This window comes from Hyperoodon ampullatus (genome assembly GCF_949752795.1).
Source record: "Hyperoodon ampullatus genome assembly, chromosome: 4".
NCBI classification, from domain to species: Eukaryota; Metazoa; Chordata; class Mammalia; order Artiodactyla; family Ziphiidae; genus Hyperoodon; species Hyperoodon ampullatus.
Window position 1 is genome coordinate 57,042,056 of NC_136917.1, and position 21,506 is coordinate 57,063,561.

The following is a 21,506-nucleotide window of genomic DNA, read 5'->3' on the forward strand; positions in this document are numbered from 1 at the left end:
AAGATCCCACCTGCTGCAACTAAGACCTGGTGCGGCTAAATAAATAAATAAATTATAAATAGGTAAATAAATAAATATTTTTAAAAAAGCAATAAGATGAATGAAGTGAATATCGATAGGAGCAAAACAAAGAGAAAACAGAAAGGGGAGTCACAGGACTCATTCCAGAAGAGTAGAAATCCTTAGATGGTTATTAAAAAAATGGAGTGAATAAAATGGACATTGATTGGGTTAAAACAAAGTTTTAATACAGCACTACCTAAGGTTGGGTGGGCCAAAGGAACCCGCCCCCCCCCTTTGATCTCTCAACATTGAAGGACGCCAAACAGGTTCACTCTATTTACCCCTGTTTGGAGAAATTTTAAAAGTCAGAAGGCAGACATTACAATGAGAAACCTGACTGGAAATTGCATGGGAGAGTGGGCAGGCAGATGTATAAGGTAAAGATTGAAAAAAGGGCCAGGGTCACTTGGCTCAACCCCTCACTGGGTAGCCAAAGACTTTTGCACTGGAGTGGGTAAAATGGTCAGGGGCTGGAGAAGAGAAGTTTCCAGGACTCAACTGTGGTACCAAAGCCCACTGGTGAAACCCAATTAGATTAAGATTAGATTAGATTAAGATTACCTAAAAAAGGTAATGGTTGATAGGATTATGAAAGTTAGAATTATGTAAACAAGTGTGGGGCTTCCTTGGTGGCGCAGTGGTTAAGAATCCATCTGCCAATGCAGGGGACACAGGTTCAAGCCCTGGTCAGGGAAGATCCCACATGCCACGGAGCAACTAAGCCCGTGCACCGCAACTACTGAGCCTGTGCTCTGGAGTCCGCGATCCACAAGTACTGAAGCCCGTGAGCCCAGAGCCTGTGCTCCTCAACGAGAAGCCACCGCAATGAGAAACCCATGCACCGCAACGAAGAGTAGCCCCTGCTCGCAACAACTAGAGAAAGCCCGCGTGCAGCAACGAAGGCCCAATGCAGCCAAAAATAAAATAAATAAATTAAAAAAAAGAAGTGTGTCAACTTTTCCTGAATGTTTTATGGGAATGCATATTATGAAGGGTGCGGGAACACTTTGCCTACCTAGTATTGTAAAATCAAAACCTGTGGATGCTATACACTACCGAATGTAAAATAGTTGTCTGGTGGGAAGCAGCAGCATAGCACAGGGAGATCGGCTTGGTGCTTTGCAATGACCTAGAGGGGTGGGATAGGGAGGATTGGAGGGAGGTTCAAGAGGGAGGGGATATGGGGACATGTGTATGCATATGGCTGATTCACTTTGCTGTGCAACAGAAACTAACACGGTATTGTGAAGCAATTATACTCCAATAAAGTTCTATTAAAAAAAAACCTGTGGATGAAGTCCTAATAGAGGCTACAGTTAGGAACATATGAGTTGTTAGACTTACAGTAAAAGTTTGTAGGAGAATCGGTATGTTTGAACTTACTAGAGAATGGACTTGAGGCTATGGGGAGGGGGAAGTGTAAGCTGTGACAAAGTGAGAGAGCGGCGTGGACATATATACACTACCAAATGTAAAACATATAGCTAGTGGGAAGCAGCCGCATAGCACAGGGAGATCAGCTCGGTGCTTTGTGACCACCTAGAGGGGTGGGATAGGGAGGGTGGGAGGGAGGGAGATGCAAGAGGGAAGAGATATGGGAATATATGTATATGTATAACTGATTCACTTTGTTATAAAGCAGAAACTAACACACCATTGTAAAGCAATTATTCTCCAATAAAGATGTTAAAAAAAAAATAACAAGAACAGGCTTTATGTGAAGTGCTTGTGTCTTTTTTACCAGATTGTATTTGGGAGATGGACACTGAATCTGACTGCGGAACATTTCCCCTACCTAGTATTGTCAAACAGCAATATTAAATGGGAACCAGTAATATTGCCTGAGCCATACAGTGTAGAATGGAAGCTGGAGTGCTGGTGGGGACAAATTCTCTGTGCAATAGCCCTATGTGGGGCATATACTAGGGCTTATGGCTAGAGCCTGTGAATGCTTCCCAGAGATGACTACTGGGACTTTGGACAAGAGGATTTCCACTTGAGGGGTGTTTACTCCCTTGGAGTAAAAAAAGACACAAGCACTTCACATAAAGCCCAATAAAGAGCCCTTGCCTGGCTGACAGAGCTGCTTGGTACATTCCAAGGTGAATGGACAACATCCTGTTTGGAAGGCCATCACTCTGATGGAAGGAGGTAAAAACAAATCAGCTTGGTGGGCTGAATTGCATGCTGTTTACTCACCAGTGATGGAAGGATTGAACAGTGGAAAAAAGCCATTATGTTTGGCTTTTTACTGACTCATGCACAGTGGCCAAAATGATTGGAATCGACAAGAAGATACACCTGTGTGTTTGCTTGACGTGGCCAACTGGGTCCATGAGGTTGAGGGTTTGCAGCAATGCAGAGATGGGCTGAACCTAAACATATTTCTCTTGTACCCTCTGAGGCATAAAATGCCAGTAAGAACTGTTTTATCTCCCAACAAAATACACAGAGAATGCAGATAGCTGTGTGACCAACTTCCTGGCGGGAAAGCCCTTGAACACAGCTGGCTGTTACTGGTAGCCCTATGGGGCTATAAATGGGTCATGATAGGAGTAGACAATGATTCTGGTCTGGACTTCGCTTACCTGGTGGTAAATGCAAATGCTCAGAATATTGTGAGAGAATTGGAAGAGAAGATATTGCACCAATTTGTATAGCTATCATTTCTTCAGACCAATGACCTCACTTTACAGCCCATAATGTCCAACAATGGGCAGAGAGATATCCTCCTCAGAGTAATATTCTGATAGAGAATTGGAACAGGCAATTAAAACACTGATTGTCTAAAACAGGGGGAGATAAAAGCACGAAGGGCTGGTTTACACACATTCATGAGAATGTGCTCACACTCAACATGAGCAGGGCTAAAGGAGTGACCTCACTGAATAGATTTCTCTTGTTTTCCTGGTGGATCTGGGGCAGAAGGGTTGGGGAAGGTGCTGGTGTACTTTCTTCTTCATATAACCTCATCTTTTTTTTTTCTCCTACTTGTCGCGTTGGTCATAGGACCAGGGCTGCAATTACAAGGACAGAAAACATGAATGGATTCCTAAGCAAGGAATTATAACTATGTTTTTAACCTTATGTCAGAATTCCCAAGGGCCTAATGGGGCAGGATGTACCTTCACACCATCTGGCAAAATTGGGATTAACAGTGAATGCCACTATATTGCCTGGTGGTAAAGATAGCCCACTAGTTCTGCAACTATGTACCTTACTCTATGGGAACAGAGTGGACAGAGGAAGAAGCACTTACTAGAGTGTATTGCGGTCTGCAATCTACACCAGCACAGTGGCTGAACCTAACGTCCCTTCCAAAGGTAGAAAAGTTTGGGATAAAATGGAAAGAAGAAAAAATAGTAGCTGTTGGTAAAGGAATGATAAATGGGTTATGTAATGAGGGAAATTCAATATTACATTAACACCTCGGAAGAGGCTCAGAGCAAGAGATGATACCCAGACTTTCTTGTTACCAACCCTCTAATCTTATTCCCTTTTATCCCATGGCATATAGGCCAAACCATTAGCCACCACTCATGAATAAATGCTGTTATGGACTGAATTGTGTCCTTGCTGAAAAAGATATATCGGCATCCTAAACCCCAGTACCTCAGAATGTAACTTCATTTGGAGATAGGGTCTTAACAGAGGTAATCAAGTTAAAACAAGGTCATTAGGATGGGTCTTAATCCAGGATGGTTGATGTCCTTATAAAAAGGGGAAATTTAAACAAAGAGACAGACACACATAGAGGGAAGTCCATGTGAAGAGAAGAAAATAGGGAGAAGATGGCATCCACATCCAAGGAAACAGAAATGGAGCAGATTCTCCCTCTCAGCCTTCACAAAGAACCCACCCTACTAACACCTTGATTTCAGACCTCTAAGCCTCAAAAACTGTGAGACAATGAATTTCTATTATTTAAGCCACCCAGTTTGTGGTACTCTGTTATGGCAGCCCTAGAAAACTAATACAAATGCAAATACATACCTCGGGCCATCTTTCTTTCCAAGAAAAGTGAACAGTCAGATGTACCACTCAAGGTTCTTTCCTATCAAGGGGAGAGGGGCAAGATAGATGAAGGGGATTAAATAGTACAAACTACTAAATATAAGATAAATAAGATACAAAGATATAATGTACAGTAGAGGGAATTTAGCCAACACTTTATAATAACTTTATATGGAGTATAATCTGTAAAAATATTGAATCACTATGTTGTACTTCTGAAAGTAAAATGATATTGTAAGTTAACTATACTTCAATTAAAAAACAAAAATCAAACACATAAAGGTCTTTCCTAGCATGAAGAGTTCCTTTCTCTTCTGCATTTCTGAGCCAGTCCTGTGGGATGTAATACATTACTAGTCTCCTTATGGTTTGTGTCAGATTTCTGTGAGGAAATATTTTAATATTAGGCTCAAATTTTCCCTCTTTAGTGATCTGATCACAGGGAATGAGCTGATCATTCCCTTCTCTACTATCTATTCTAGGTTTCTTTTCACCTTCACTAGCATGTCTGCTGGTTTTGGTGGCTTATCTGGTGGTATAATACAGACGTTCATCCCCAATAGATATGAGCCCTTGTCATCAAGCCCTTTCAATATGGGATTGTTGCATATATCCAATTACCAATAAGGCCATAGATGTAGGTTGAAAGAGAGGTGGTAATGCAGGAGCAGTAGGTGTATTGCCAGTATAAACCGTCCACTTCTTAAACATATTTATGCTCCTCAGACCTGCTCACCTATGATCTTGTATTACTACTTCCACTTGAAGATGGAGTGCTGCTACACATGCTACAATTTTATGGTTTGATGAATCGGGTAAATTATAGACACCTCAGATCACATGTTCACTTTATGTCCCACAGTCAGGGGTTCAGTCTCTACCGTGGTCCAATAGCAAGCCAGGAGCTGTGTTACTGAGTTGGGATCTCTAAGAAGCAGACTCTGAGATTGAGTTAAAGTAGGGTATTTGCTAGCGAGTTCTTTGAGATTAACATCCATGGGGTAGAGGTGACAGAGGCAGGATTCAGCAAAGAGAGAAGTGGGGAACTCTGAAGCTAAAATGTCCCTTTAGAGTTGTGCTGAGCTAGCTGAAATGGCTAGGTCTTTATATTTCCACATTGATCAGTCATTGGATGTGGGCTGCCCTGAAAAGGGTGTGACAGCTGAAGGGTGCCTACTGCTAACACTCCTGGCATTCCCAGAATCAAGACTTCCATGGAAAGGGAATTTCAGTGGTGCATGTCCATGTCCTTATAGTCCACCTTCTGTGCCTCTCAGATCCTTTTCTTCACACATATTCGTGGAGCAGCTCCTTCATCGTTCTGCTGGTCTTCTCTTCCTGGGGGAAACTTAGAAGAGAAAGTTTAATGGGATGACCTATAGTCTCTACCACTGAAACTGGTTTCAGGGTTAGAACTGATAATCATTGTCTCCCTTCTCTACTATCCATTCTAGGTTTCTTTTCACCTTCACTAGCATGTCTGCTGGTCTTGGTGGTTTATTTGGTGGTATAATCCAGACATTGATCCCCAAGAGATATGAGTCCTTGTCATCAAGCCCTTTCAATATAGGATTGTTGCATATATCCAATTACCAAAATAACTGGGCTAGTGTGTACTAGGAGGCACTCAAGTGGGTCAACTATGTGCCAAACATATTTTTCCTTGAACCCTGTGTGTCATAGCAGCCCTACTTCCTCCTGATGATCAGGGTCAGTTTCCCCTGTCAAGTCGGTGGCTCCTCTCTTGTCTGCTGGACCCTGGTCATATGGAACCGAAAGGATTGAGGATATAGCTTTAGCTTACAGTATAGCGGGAATCATGCTATATCCCCTGGTTGAAATGTTTCCCTTTAAGGACAAGGACTTCTAACTCTGCAGAGCCCAGAGTTTCAGAAAAGGGAAGCACAAGTTCCCCAAACAGGTCATTGAGAGCAATGTTAACTGAAGCCATTCCTGCCATATAAAGTAAAGGGCTTACTGTTTGTCTCTATTGCTGGCATATTGGAAATTTGGATGTGGAAGCACCTAAATGAACCTTGGTAAGTGAGGTACTTGAATAGCTTTTATCTTTGCCACTGTGGCCTCTTTGTTCATCTGCTCATCATGCCAGCAGTGGCATGAGAGGCCATGAGAGGCCAGGAGATCCCACAGGTGCAACAATCAAAATGTCTCCAGACATCACCAAATGTCTCCTTCTCTCCACCATTTTGAAAATCACAGGCTTAGGGTATTCCGCTGGTGACTATAACTGAGCCTGGGATAGGTATATAGTCTAAGTTGGTCCAATCAAATTGAAAGACAGATTTTGGTTGGGAAGAGCCACTCTCTGAACTTACCATGGACAAGGAAGGAAGTTCCCCAGTTACTGCTGGTAGGTTTCTTATGACGACAGACTTTGGAAATTTACAAGGAGGTGAGGGTAAAGCTGAAAGAATAATAAAGTATAAATAAATGTTCATTATCCAAAATTAGCCAGAGTTAAACAATTTGTGCCAGACCATAATTCGATCCTGCCTAGAGGCAGCCATACTTCTAGAACTGCACTGTCCGATAGAGTAATCACCTGCCACATGTGGCCACTGGGCACTTGAAATGTGGCTAGTCCAAACTGAGATGTGCTGTAAGTGTAAAATAAACACTTGATTTTGAAGATTCAGTACAAAATGAGAATGTAAAATATTGTTAATATTTTATACTATGATTATATGTTGAGCAATATTTTGGTAATTAGGTTTAATAAAATGTCATTGAAATTAATTTCACGTGTTTCCTTTTGGCATTTAAATGTGGCTGCTAGATAATTTAACATACATATGTGACTTTCACCTGTGGCTCACATTATATTTCTATTGGACAGAGCTGCTCTGGACTACCTGGTTTTCGAGATAACACATTTTCTTATTGTTTAAACCAGTGTAAATTAGGTTGGTCTTTTTTTCTATCGAAAGCATCCTATTTGATACAAGAGACTGCTACAATTTAGTTAACCTGCTTTTTACTGATTATATACTGCTGGAACAGTATATGAGTGTATTTTGGGGGCTATCTGCTATTTCCTCACTACTATAATTTTCAATCTCCAAAATATAAACATGGCTTCTCCCATCACTAACATTTTTTTTAACCTCCACAGTATAAGGAACTTGAAAGTTTATTAAAGGGAATTTTCAATCATACAGCATTAGCCCAATGGTGATACTCCTTTATCATAAGTAGGAAGCCCTTTGAGGCTTATTACCACACTGGGGAATTTATTGCTCCCCCTCAAATCTTTGGTTCACCAGTATCACAGATATTCTATGGAAAAGCCACAGGAGTGTAATTCCATTATCAACTCAGAGTGTTTCTACATGTCAAGTGGATTTCATTAAAAAAACAACATTTGACAAAATTCTACACACATTTATGATAAAAACCCTCCAGAAAGTAGGTATAGAGGGAACTTACCTCAACATAATAAAGGCCATATATGACAAACCCACAGCCAAAATCATCCTCAATGGTGAAAAACTGAAACCATTTCCACTAAGATCAGGAACAAGACAAGGATGTCCACCGTCACCACTATTATTCAACATAGTTTTGGAAGCTTTAGCCACAGCAATCAGAGAAAAAGAAGAAATAAAAGGAATCGAAATCGGAAAAGAAGAAGTAAAGCTGTCACTGTTTGCAGATTACATGATACTATGCATAGAGAATACCAAAGATGCTACTAGAAAACTACTAGAGCTAATCAATGAACTTGGTAAAGTAGCAGGATACAAAATTAATGCACAGAAATCTCTTGCATTCCTATGAACTAGAGATGAAAAATCCGAAAGAGAAATTAAGGAAACACTCCCATTTACCACCGCAACAAAAAGAATAAAATACCTAGGAATAAACCTACCTAAGGAGACAAAAGACCTATATGCAGAAAACTATAAGACACTGATGAAAGAAATTAAAGATGATACAAACAGATGGAGAGAGATACCAGGTTCTTGGATAGGAAGAATCAACATTGTGAAAATGACTATACTACCCAAAGCAATCTACAGATTCAGTGCAATCCCTATCAAGCTACCAATGGCAGTTTTCACAGAACTAGAACAAAACATTTCACAATATGTATGGAAACACAAAAGACCCCGAATAGCCAAAGCAATCTTGAGAAAGAAAAATGGAGCTGGAGGAATCAGGCTCCCAGACTCCAGACTATACTACAAAGCTACAATTATCAAGACAGTATGGTACTGGCACAAAAACAGAAATATAGATCAATGGAACAGCATAGAAAGCCCATAGATAAACCCACGCACATATGGTCACCTTACTTTTGATAAAGGAGGCAAGAATATACAATGGAGAAAAGACAGCCTCTTCAATAAGTGGTGCCGGGAAAACTGAACAGCTGCATGTAAAAGAATGAAATTAGAACACTCCCTAACACCATACACAAAAATAAACTCAGAATGGATTAAAGACCTAAATGTAAGGCCAGACACTATCAAACTCTTAGAGGAAAACATAGGCAGAACACTCTATGACGTAAATCACAGCAAGATCCTTTTTGACCCACCTCCTAGAGAAATGGAAATAAAAACAAAAATAAACAAATGCGACCTAATGAAACTTAAAAGCTTTTGCACAACAAAGGAAACCATAAACAAGATGAAAAGACAACCCTCAGAATGGGAGAAAATATTTGCAAATGAAGCAATTGACAAAGAATTAATCTCCAAAATTTACAAGCAGCTCATGCAGCTCAATATCAAAAAAACAAACAACCCAATCGAAAAATGGGCAGAAGACCTAAACAGACATTTCTCCAAAGAAGATATACAGATTGCCAACAAACACATGAAAGGATGCTCAACATCACCAATCATTAGAGAAATGCAAATCAAAACTACAATGAGCTGTCACCTCACACCAGTCAGAATGGCCATCATCAAAATATCAACAAACAATAAATGCTGGAGAGGGTGTGGAGAAAAGGGAACCCTCTTGCACTGTTGGTGGGAATGTAAATTGATACAGCCACTATGGAGAACAGTGTGGAGGTTCCTTAAAAGCTAAAAATAGAAATACCATACAACGCAGCAATCTCACTACTGGGCATATACCCTGAGAAAACCATAATTCAAAGAGTCATGTACCACAATGTTCATTGCAGCTCTATTTATAATAGCCAGGACATGGAAGCAACCTAAGTGTCCATCAACAGATGAACAGATAAAGAAGATGTGGCACATATATACAATGGAATATTACTCAACCATAAAAAGAAACGAAATTGAGTTATTTGTAGTGAGTTGGATGGACCTAGAGTCTGTCATACAGAGTGAAGTAAGTCAGAAAGAGAAAAATAAACACTGTATGCTAACACATATATATGGAATCTAAAAAAAAAAAAAGAAAAAAAGGTTCTGAAGAACCTGGGGGCAGGACAGGAATAAAGTAGAGAATGGACTTGAGGACACGGGGAGGGGCAAGGGTAAGCTGGGATGAAGTGAGAGAGTGGCATGGACATATATACACTACCAAATGTAAAACAGATAGCTAGTGGGAAGCAGACGCATAGCACAGGGAGATCAGCTCCGTGCTTTGTGACCACCTAGAGGGGTGGGATAGGGAGAAGCAAGAGGGAGGAGATATGGGGATATATGTATATGTATAGCTGATTCACTTTGTTATAAAGCAGAAACTAACACACCACTGTAAAGTAATTATACTCCAATAAAGGTGTTAAAAAAATTAAACAAAATTAAAAATTCAATTCCCCGGGACTTGCCTGGCAGTGTAGTGGTTAAGAATCTGCCTGCCAATGCAAGGGACACGGGTTTGAGCCCTGGTCTGGGAAGATCCCACATGCCGTGGAGCAACTAAGCCCGTGAGCCACAACTACTGAGGCTGCGTGCTGCAATTACTGAAGCCCGCGCACCTAGAGCCCGTGCTCTGCAACAAGAGAAGCCACCACAATGAGAAGCCCACGCAATGCAACGAAGAGAAGCCCCTGCTCGCTCCAACTAGAGAAGGCCCGTGCGCAGCAACAGAGATCCAATGCAGCCAAAAATAAATAAATACATAAAATTCAGTTCCCCAGTCAAAACAACAACAACAACAACAACAACAACAACTGGATTTATCAATAGACATTAAGGTAATGGTGATGTGGCAGTGCCCTTAGGTTTAAGATCAATGTAACTACCCCTCAAAAAATAGCATTCAGAAAATGTATTAAACTCAAAAACAGAAAATATGTTTCAGGATTGAAGGAGGTAGATACTTTAGGGGAAACTTCAGTTGATCCTTTTAATTATCCCTGACAACCATTCATTTCAAGGTTTAATAACTAAAACACACCATAATTTTGGCAAATCTGAATTGCCTAGAATTTATCTCAAGTTATTTTCTGTGACAAAGATATTTGAGCATCATAAAACTCATAGGAAATTAAAATGCAAAGCAATATTTGGATTATTGTCATGTATAAGCATGGCCTCACATTTTATAGGGTTAAATAAAGCATTATGCAAAGGCTAGCATGCTAAACTCATATCTATTAAGTAAGTAAAATCAGGTACAATTAAGGGACAAGCACATTGGAAAAATTTCTTCAAAAAGAGGAAATAGATCATCCTGGAAATTATATATACATCAGCTAACATTCTTGAACACATTACAGAACAAAGAACTAAAGTACAGTTATGTAGAAGAGCATAATTTTCCTTCAAACTTAACATAGAAAACCAAACTGGTGCCAAACCATTTAAGTTCCACCCCATGACACACAGTAGCACAGTCTACGAAACCAAACACGTCACATTCACACACGCTATTTGCAAATTTCTGGCCTCATAACAATTGGCACGGTCTGTGACTGGAGAGGAAATGTATATATAAAGTGGCTCTATCTCATTTTAAGGCGACATAGAATGTATTTTCTCTGACAAATTATTATAGGATTTAGATTGTATTTATGTTCTTTCTGGATGGATCAATTGTTTCATACAATTAGCAAATATTTTTTATCTCCCACATTTTGATACTAGGCACTGGGACCGGATGAACATGATATTAGACTCCTGATTATCATGGAGCTTCCAATCCTAGGTGAGGAAGACAATAAGTACATAAAGAAATAAAGTGAATTTTTTAAATGTTAATCACATTTTAAGTGAATTCTCTAAAACTTAGATGCAGGTGTTGATATTTTAGAGAATAGAAATTGGAATTTTAATGACCTTGATAGTCTACCAAATTGATCCTGTTAATAAATGGAAATGAATAGGAATAAGTGGAAACTGTTATACAGTTAGACTGAAGCACTATAAGTACATGTTGAAGAATACTTGAACACCTAAAGAAGAGGCCAGCAGAAAAGTTATCCAAACAGTAGTGGTGGATTTTTTAAAATTCCAAACTAATTTAAAAATTACTGGCAAATGAGTAGAAGGAAGTAATACTTCAATTATATTCTACTTTAATCAGACTACTCGTCTTTCAGCCAACTGTCCTAAATGAACATGGGCCTCCAGAAGAACACTCCCTTCTCTGTTTACATTGATATCTACATCAAACACATTAAAAAGAGGAATCACTACTCAGCCATAAAAAGGAACGAAACTGGGTCATCTGTAGAGACGTGGATGGATCTAGAGACTCACACAGAATGAAGTCAGAAAGAGAAAAACGAATATTGTATATTAACGCATATATGTGGAACCTAGAAAAATGGTACAGATGAACCGGTTTGCAGGGCAGAAATTGAGACACAGATGCAGAGAACAAACGTATGGACACCAAGCGGGGGAAGTGGCGGGGTGGGGGTGGGCGGGGATGAACTGGGAGATTGGGATTGACATGTATACACAAATATGTATTAAATGGATGAGTAATAAGAACCTGCTGTATAAAAAAATAAATAAAATTAAATTAAAAAAGAGGAATCACTCTTGTTCCCTCAGGGGGTCTTCAAAACAGAAACAGACCGAGTCATGAGCCCCCTACGGCCATCTTCATAATCAACAAACACAGACTTAGCATTATAGTGGTCTGCACTTCCTCACTCCACTGATTTGGGTACTTTAAAATCCACGGTATGGTTAGTTATACATTCTTTTATCGGCTCCAGATTGAATATAGACTGTGGAGATGCCGAGATATTTTCAGAAACAAACACCATTTCCGCACGGACTCCCTATCTCCGGCAATCACCCGGAAGCCTAGGTGGTATCCGGCCCCACAGAGATCCGGTAAAAGCCCTGGCTTAGCGGAGGCGCGCGGGAGGATCTATGTCCTTCTTAGAACCGTTTTCTCTTTTTTTTTTTTTTTTTTTGGCGGTAAGCGGGCCTCTCGCTGTTGTGGCCTCTCCCATTGCAGAGCATAGGCTCCGGACGCGCAGGCTCAGAGGCCATGGCTCACGGGTCCCGCCGCTCCGCGGCATGTGGGATCTTTCCGGACCGCGGCACGAATCCGTGTCCCCTGCATCGGCAGGCGGACTCTCAACCACTGCGCCACCAGGGAAGCCCTCGAAATACTTTTAAACCAACAGCTCTTTGCGAAACAGTCTTCATCCCTTTAAGGCCAAGGTCTCGCGAGACGACAAGACGCCGGATAGCGTAATCGCGCGTTGCGCTTGCTCGCGCTGGGGCAGATCGCACTTCCGCCCGAGGCGTGTTGCGACTCACAGCCGCTTCCCGTCTCGTGTGGTGACGCAGCTGTTTTTTCTCGGCTAGGTCTGCTGTAACGGACGGAGGCCGCCTGAGCTGCGGAGTTGCAGAATCTGGCGTTCGGAGCGGCGGTTCTTGGCGCGATTTCGCGTTGCCCGTCCTCAGCCGTTTCACCGATAATCAGCGGATCGCTTTGCCAAGTGCCGGGAAGAACAAAGGAATTCGGAAGGAGACTCTCGGCTCCCGGCCGCCTTTCTCTGAGTGGCTTCGTTTCCCGCTCGCGCCTGTCCGGAGAAACTGAACTTATAACCGTCACTGGATTGTAAGTACCCGAGGCGAAGAGAGCTCACTACGCCCCGCTTTTGCGTATCCTTGTTCCGGGAGAGTTTGTGGATTGGGAGTATCTGCTGAGCCTTACTTTCTGTGCCGAAAATCATTCCGTAGGAGCCGCCATTTGCTTTCCCTGCGTTGTCCTGCAGCGGCAGGACAACCTCTATCTAGAGGTTGGAACTTGGCATTGCAGCTAACAGATTTAAATGGACCTGAGTAAGGCAATGCGTGATTAACGACTGGTATTGTCACAGCATATTTAGAAAGACTTGGGACTTAATTCCGAATAGACGCTTAGTTGCTGTTCTCCCTAGAACTCTTTGTAATTAAAGACGTCAATTTATAAAGAACTGGTCTTTCTGTTGAAATAGCTGAAATTTTTTAGTGCAACAAGTGGTTATTAGAGGAAAAAGTGAGTCACAAAGAAATAAAGATGAGTAAGAGCAAAGATGATGCTCCTCACGAACTAGAGAGCCAGTTTATCTTACGCCTACCTCCGGAGTATGCCTCTACTGTGAGGCGGGCGATACAGTCTGGTCATGTCAACCTGAAGGACAGACTGACAATTGAGTTACACCCTGATGGGCGTCATGGAATTGTCAGAGTGGACCAGGTCCCATTGGCGTCAAAATTGGTAGATCTGCCATGTGTTATGGAAAGTTTGAAAACCATTGATAAAAAAACCTTTTACAAGACAGCTGATATCTCTCAGATGCTTGTCTGTACAGCTGATGGTGATCTCTGTCCTCCTGTTGAGGAACCAGTTGCCACTGCTGATCCCAAAGCAAGCAAGAAAAAGGATAAGGACAAAGAGAAAAAGTTTATATGGAACCATGGAATTACTCTGCCTCTAAAAAACGTCAGAAAGAGAAGGTTCCGTAAGACAGCAAAGAAGAAATATATTGAGTCTCCAGATGTGGAAAAAGAAGTAAAGCGGTTGCTGAGCACAGATGCTGAAGCTGTCAGTACCCGTTGGGAAATAATTGCTGAAGATGAAACAAAAGAAGCAGAAAGTCAAGGCCTTGATCTCTCTTCCCCAGGAATGTCTGGCCACAGGCAGGGCCGTGACTCATTAGAACATGATGAGCTTCGGGAGATATTCGATGATCTCAGCAGCAGCAGTGAAGATGAAGATGAGACACAGCATCAAGATGAAGAAGATATAAACATCATTGACACTGAGGAAGATCTGGAAAGGCAGCTACAGCACAAGCTAACTGAGTCAGATGAACACCACCAAGAAAACGAGGGAACTAATCAGCTGGTTATGGGAATTCAGAAACAGATTGATAACATGAAAGGCAAGCTCCAAGAGACCCAGGACAGGGCAAAGCGACAGGAGGATCTCATCATGAAAGTGGAAAACCTGGCTCTCAAGAACAGATTTCAGGCTGTGCTGGATGAACTGAAACAAAAGGAAGACCGAGAAAAGGAGCAGCTCAGCTCTTTGCAAGAAGAGCTAGAATCACTCCTAGAGAAGTGAGGAGAGTTTTGATACTTAATTTCATTCCTGACAGTGGTCAGCCTTGAAAGAAAAACTTTGTTTTCATCACCTGGACTAGATAGTAAAACTTTGCAGTAGTTCCCAGTTTCCTCCACTGCCTTCTATTGGATTTGTTTTATAATTGTGAATTTCTATCTCATTTGTTTTTTGGAACCACTTTGGTGGGTGTTTGTCCTGTAGTAAGTAGGAATGTATAGACAGATAAATGTAGGGAAGTTGTAGGATTAGTGGAGTGAACAGTTCAGTTTGGTAATTAATCACAGCTTCACTGCAGGACTTTGCTGCTGTTTCTCCGTTTACCAGAAGCTGCCATTGCTACTCTGTGATGCCATCTGAGATAAATTAGTAGATTCTAGTTTGGTGGCAGTGAAGTTTGTTTACATACGTTTTCCCATGCTGTAGCTATTTTCCCAGTTATTCAAAGCAGTTTTCCACATTTTGCATTGCAAATCGTTTCATAAAGTTGTTTTAACAATAAATAAAAGCAAGTAATTTTCACCTTATGATGTGTCTTGCTCTTTTAGGGGTAGTGGGTATCAGATCCTCTTCTGAAGTGGTTTCTTTATGGGGTATAATGACTGACCAATTGGATTCTGTTTTGTAGGAAAAGAAGCAGCTATGTTAGAATTTAAGAAAAAGAGGAACAGCAGAGGCAAAGAAGTGGGGAAATGTCATCTTTGCATTATGTTTCCAATCCACCTGCTCCATTTGGAGGTCAGGAGATACAGAACGTTCCTAAACTATCCTAAATTCTTTTTTTTCAGCCTGATCTCACCACATTCTCTCACTATTTTTAATCCTGAGCTTATTTACATTTTTGTCAAGGAGTTTAATTACTACTCTTTCTCTATAATAGTCTATTGGGATAAATACTATCATGCATCTATCATACCAAAGTATAAGTTACCTGTTGCTCATGTCCTCCCTAGGCTGTAAATTCACTGAGATTAGGTACTTTGCCTTGTTAGTCACTGTAAACTTACTAAAGAAGAGAAAAGAGATTAAAATCACAAGGTCAGGAGATGTGGTGCCTGGGTTTGTATCCTAGTTCAGTGACCTAGTTGAGATTGATCTTGGGCAAGTAAATTAATCTGTTGGTTTCAGTTTCCTCATCTCTAAAATGGAGGTGATAATATTACCTACCTCAGGACCCTTGAGTTGTTGGCTATTGAGTTGATACATATAAGGACTTAGAACAATTCCTAGAATAAAAGCAAACTATTATTGCCTATTTACTAGGGTCTGAACATACAGGGATTAAAAATTTGAATTAAAGACTGATTGAAATGGTAGAAAAGTGTATAAAGAAACAGCTGCTTTAAATGGGGTTGACTGATTTCAAATTAAAGAATCATTCTAAAAGTTTATAAATTACAGCAGAAACAAAGTTTGCTTCAAATACATCTGCAGCATAAGCAAACTGAGTCAGTTTACTACTGTAGCTTTTTTATTTGATTCATTTACAGCTTAGTTTTGCACAGATATTAAAATCTCCATAATGAAGAGTAATTATCTGTTATGTAAACTTCAAAAGAGAAAAACTTAAGAAGATTGGGATCTATTTCCCTTCATGTAAATCCAGAGTTACCAAAAAAGACTCACTTTTCTCACAGCTCCCTTGCCTGATGAGTGTGATATATAGTTGGGCTACGGTTTTCAATATTTCTGAGTTCATGAATGGAAGTTGAATTTTTAAAATTAGTGTTTTAAAATATTATAAGAGGGCTTCCCTGGTGGCGCGGTGGTTGACAGTCCACCTGCCGATGCAGGGGACGCGGGTTCGTGCCCCAGTCTGGGAGGATCCCACATGCCACGGAGCGGCTGGGCCCGTGAGCCATGGCCGCTGAGCCTGCGCGTCCGGAGCCTGTGCTCCGCAATGGGAGAGGCCACAACAGTGAGAGGCCCGCGTACCGCAAAAAAAAAAAAAATTATAAGAAAAATCTCACTGAAAATTTTAAGCAATGCAGAAATTTTACAAATTCTTAATTTTATTCACTCCCCTATTGCCGGTCACTTAGGTTGTTCCATTTTAAATTTGCTATTACACAGAATGCTGCAATAAGCATGTCAGTGTGGTCTCTGTTTTGCATTATTTCTATAGATGAGGTAAATGGGATCTTTATGTTCACATCTAAGTGTCATAAAGCCTGACATTTTGAATTTGTAGATCAAATGTTTGAGACAAAAAATTTGGACAAATTGTGACCAATCATGTCTCTGAAGGACTGTCTTGAACCTCTGCTTAAACTTTTATTACCTGGTAAGAATTGTGTGAAAACACAGACTAGGAAGACTGCTCACCACACAGCAGGTATATTGGCCTTCTTTCTGTATTTCAAATGCCCAGCTCTTTCACACTACAGAGCTTTACTTATATTACACTTACATTTCCCTTTTCCTGGAACAGTCTCCAGATATTCTCATGGCTAGCTTTTTGTTACTCAGCCCTCAGCTCAAACCTTACTTTCTCTGGTAATCCTATCTGGCTACTCAATCTGATTGCTAGGGAACATGTGATGTGGGTGTGCATCTTGCTAAGGGTGGTGGTCTTCACTGAAAATTTGGAAGTTCCTTTGCCATTACTTTCCATGTATGCGTGGGAGTACATGTGCTCCAAGTCCAGCTGTTTAAATATATTTCATGGAACTTGAGATCTGTGTATTATTGCACAACTATGTCTGATAATTCAATGAAATTGCAGAGCATTTCCCTATTAATGCCCTCATGATCCCTGGCGCTGATTACTAACTTGGTTTCTCCAAAACATATACATATATGAATTTAATGCAAAAGCAGTTGATGATTTATTGTAGTATCCTGCATCTCTTGTGTTTGTAAAAACTCGGTATGTGCTTTTAAAAAATAAACAATGAACCATAGGTAATTAATTGACAGTTTTAAAAAACCAAAACATTTTAAAAAAACCCTCAAATGTGAGGGACTTCCCTGGTGGTGCAGTGGTTAATGCACTTGCCAATGCAGGGGACACAGGTTTGAGCCCTGGTCCGGGAAGATCCCACATGCTGTGGAGCAACTAAGCCCATGTGCCACAACTACTGAGCCTGTTCTTTAGAGCCCGTGAGCCACAACTACTGAGCCTGCGTGCCACAACTACTGAAGCCCTGCATCTAGAGCCCATGCTCTGCAACAACAGAAGCCAGCACAATGAGAAGCCCGTGCACTGCAACGAAGAGTAGCCCCCGCTTGCCGCAACTAGAGAAAGCCCGAGCGCAGCAACAAAGACCCCATGCAGCCAAAAATAAATATGTAAATAAAATTTATTTTGAAAAAACATCAAATGTGATATGAAATTTTAAAAATTTAAATTAAAAAAATTTTTTTTTCTGGTTTAAAATGGCACATTGTTCTCATGAATCTTCTCTGTCAAATAGCCTGCTAATATAACATAGTAACCCCCAAGGACAAGGAAAATAGGAGATGAGACAACAGTGGATGAGAGATGTCAGTGTTTTCAGAAGGCCAAAGCAGATGAAGAAACGATAAATTAATTCAGAGATCACAGAAAGTTACATGCTAAATGTCTGCAAGGAGGTATACCAAGGAGAAACAAACACACTTGATATAGACACTGCGGCTCAGTTTTTGCAGGCAGTTTCCAAGGAAGAGGGAAGGTGTGAGGCTAGAAACAGGATTCGTTAATGTCTGTGTTCAGGGACTTCCCTGGCAGTCCAGTGGTTAGGACTCTGGGCTTCCACTGCAGGGGGCACAGATTCCACCCCTGGTCTGGGAACTAAGATCCTGCATGCCATGTGGCACAGACAAAAAAAAAATAAGATAAAATCTGTGCTCAGAGCTGTTGGATGTCCAGGAGCCCTATCTCACTCAAGCCAGATGACTTTTCCTTACCCATCCCACAGACAGAAAGTTTATTTTCTGGGTAAATTGAACCAAAGAAGGCACAGATGGAGGCTGGGGGTCCATAGCATTGAACAAGGGAATTGTGTGAAAGTCTGTTTTCTGACTGCAGGATGTCAACCCTCTTCCCCCACTTGGTGTCGTTAAATCAGTACCTAAGGTAAACACCACCCGCAGCCCCCCTCCCCCGCAAACACACAGACACACACACAGTCAAGACTGGAAGATTATTCTCTGAAGAAACCATATGGTACCAGAGAAAGGAAATCCAGATACATTTGGGCACTCTCCAAAGAAAAGACCAAGTCACTGTTTACTACAATGAAGTCTACCTGTTGACAAACAGTATCCATGCACAATCTGCTTTCACTTTTAAATATTAACTGATATCCAAAGAATCAGACAAGGAAAGCTTTCTAAATGAAAGAATCATTTTAGCATACTTTCTGCCCCCTCCACCGTTTTGTTTTTACCCCCAAAGTAAAATACCGCCTAGGGCTTAAAATGTAAACTTTAAGAGAATTCGTTCCAACGCTGGGATTATAAACATATGGGAGGATAAGTGTGTCCTGACAGCGGTACCCTCACTGATGCCCCAAACTGCATCTTGCCTACTAGGCCTGTAGTCAGTTATATCCAGAACTTCTGCTGCATAAAGCTGCATGGCTCCTCAGCAAGAACCCCGAGGCTTAGCACGCACAGAGCGCTGGAACCACACAGGTCTTTTATATCAAGTTTTTTAGCTGTATATAAATGTTTTCCAATGCGATTGTACAAGGCCTTGACTTACCTCTAGAAATAACGACGGCCCTGCGTCCCACCAGCTCGCAGGGCTTCAGGCCAGGATCCTCGGCGATGTTACCACGAAATAGGGGATGTGCCCGCCTCAGGCCTCCCCCGGCGAGCAAAGAGCTACACCTGGAGAGGCGCGGCGGCCGGCACCTTTGTGGAGCCGCCATTCTTCTCCGGACACGATTAAGGGTTTTCTGATCCGAAGGAGCCACCGATTGTCAGGTAAACCCCCCAAAGTGTTTGTTCGTTTTCCCTATTTTAAACCTTGGTCTCTGTAGATTGACCCTTTGACCCTTTGACCCCAGGGGCGATCAAGCACCTCCCATTTTGTTTTGCCGGGAGGTGGGGGTCTCTGGCCGAACAGGAAGGCAAGTCTTCCTCCGCCGCAGCAGCGCCTAGAGTTTCTGGCCGTAATCGCAGGAATTTATCGGACAGCTTTCTACTGCTGTATTGAGATTCATTAGAAGTGTTTCTCTAGTCTGCCCCGGGGCCCGCGGGCGCTGGGACTGCCGGGCGGCGCGGATCGAGCGGGCGGGCGGCTGGCGGGTTTAGGGCCCAGACGCGGCGGCCGCAGGGCGCCAGGAGAGGCGCGCGCGGGCCCGCGGGCCGGGGGTTATTTCAGTGCGTGGGGAGGGCGGCCCGCGGCCTAGTCTGGCGTTAAGCGGCTTCTCCCGCTCCGGAGAGAGCGCCAAGAGCAGGCGGCTGGACACGGGACGCCCTCCTAAGCTCCAGAGAGTTCCCTTCCTCGGAGACCTGCAGAAGAGTGGGCGAACATGAAATCCAATCCTGCCATCCAAGCCGCCATCGACCTCACCGCGGGGGCCCTTGGGGGCACAGCATGCGTCCTGACCGGGCAGCCCTTCGACACAATGAAAGTGAAGATGCAGACGTTCCCTGGCCTGTACAAGGGCCTCGCCAACTGTGACCTGAAGACGTACTCCCAGGTGGGCTTGCGGGGCTTCTGCAAAGGGACCGGCCCCGCGCTGATGGCCTACGTCGCCGAGAACTCAGTCCTCTTCATGTGCTACGGCTTCTGCCAACAGTTCGTGAGGAAAGTGGTTGGATTGGACAAGCAGGCGAAGCTGAATGATCTGCAGACTGCGGCCGCTGGTTCCGTCGCCTCTGCGTTTGCCGCGCTGGCCCTGTGCCCCACTGAGCTCGTGAAGTGCCGGCTGCAGACCATGCACGAACTGGAGATGTCAGGGAGGATAGCAAAAAGCCATAATACAGTTTGGTCCATCGTGAAGAGTATCCTTAGAAAGGATGGCCCCTTGGGCTTCTACCACGGACTCACGAGCACTCTATTTCAAGTAGTACCAGGCTATTTCTTCTTCTTCGGTGGCTATGAACTGAGCCGATCGTTTTTTGCCTCGGATGGATCAAAAGATGAACTAGGCCCTGTCCCCTTGATGTTAAGCGGTGGCGTTTCTGGAATTTGCCTTTGGCTTGTCATATACCCAGTGGATTGTATCAAATCCAGAATTCAGGTTCTTTCCATGTCTGGAAAACAGGCAGGATTTATCAGAACTCTTTTAAGTGTTGTGAAAAACGAAGGAGTAGCGGCTTTATATTCTGGTCTGCAAGCTACTTTGATTCGAGCGTTCCCTGCCAATGCAGCACTCTTTTTGACTTATGAATACAGTAGGAAGATGATGATGAGCCAGTTTGAAGCATGCTGAAGTGTCTTGGTGAATCTGGATCCAAGTACACGCCTTTGAGGACTATAATTTAACTCAGAGTTTCATGGAGCACTGGACCAGTGTGGTATTATTTTTGACTTCATGGGAACTTTGCTTTTGTCTTCCCTGCTTATATGCTAAATCTTAAGCTTTATGGAAGAACCTCTATTTTACATCATATAATTTCTGCCCATACTTGTACTGAAATGGAAAAGTTGCTGCTCTTGTGTTTGGTGAGATAATACAGGGCGAGTGGGTGACCGTATATGTACCTAATCTGAAAAGCTAAATATAGTTGTATCAGCGGGCTTTTGCATAAATCTACCCATGTACATGCAGTTTGTTTGCTTATATGTTGTGAGTGAAACACAGTTTGGTTTCCATGTTTAACCTCATGTCACCAGAAAAACAGAGTTAAACATGTTTCAAGATGGTTATAAATGATTACTTAACCCACTCAAGATGTAGGGTCTCTTTAAAAGTCTGCTTAACATGTGCACTATATTAGCCAATTAAAGTTTTTTAAAAGTTTTTGGTGCTTGAAAACGAAAATATCCATCTACATTTTTTTCATCTACAATGATTTATTTT

General features: G+C 42.1%; 2 protein-coding genes across 2 annotated transcripts; both read left to right on the top strand.

Annotated features, from left to right (window-relative positions):
- Positions 1-13,497: 13,497 nt before the first annotated feature.
- Positions 13,498-15,071, top strand: LOC307051400 (transcription initiation factor TFIID subunit 7-like; the record flags this gene model as incomplete). Its single annotated transcript, XM_079701718.1, has 1 exon — positions 13,498-15,071. One exon carries the CDS (start codon positions 13,498-13,500, stop codon positions 14,545-14,547), a length of 1,050 nt encoding a protein of 349 aa, XP_079557844.1. The 3' UTR covers positions 14,548-15,071.
- A 4,938-nt stretch (positions 15,072-20,009) lies between these two features.
- LOC307051410 (mitochondrial ornithine transporter 2-like) lies at positions 20,010-20,915 on the top strand (the record flags this gene model as incomplete). The annotated part of the gene is made up of 1 exon (XM_079701728.1): positions 20,010-20,915. One exon carries the CDS (start codon positions 20,010-20,012, stop codon positions 20,913-20,915), a length of 906 nt encoding a protein of 301 aa, XP_079557854.1.
- Positions 20,916-21,506: the final 591 nt, after the last annotated feature.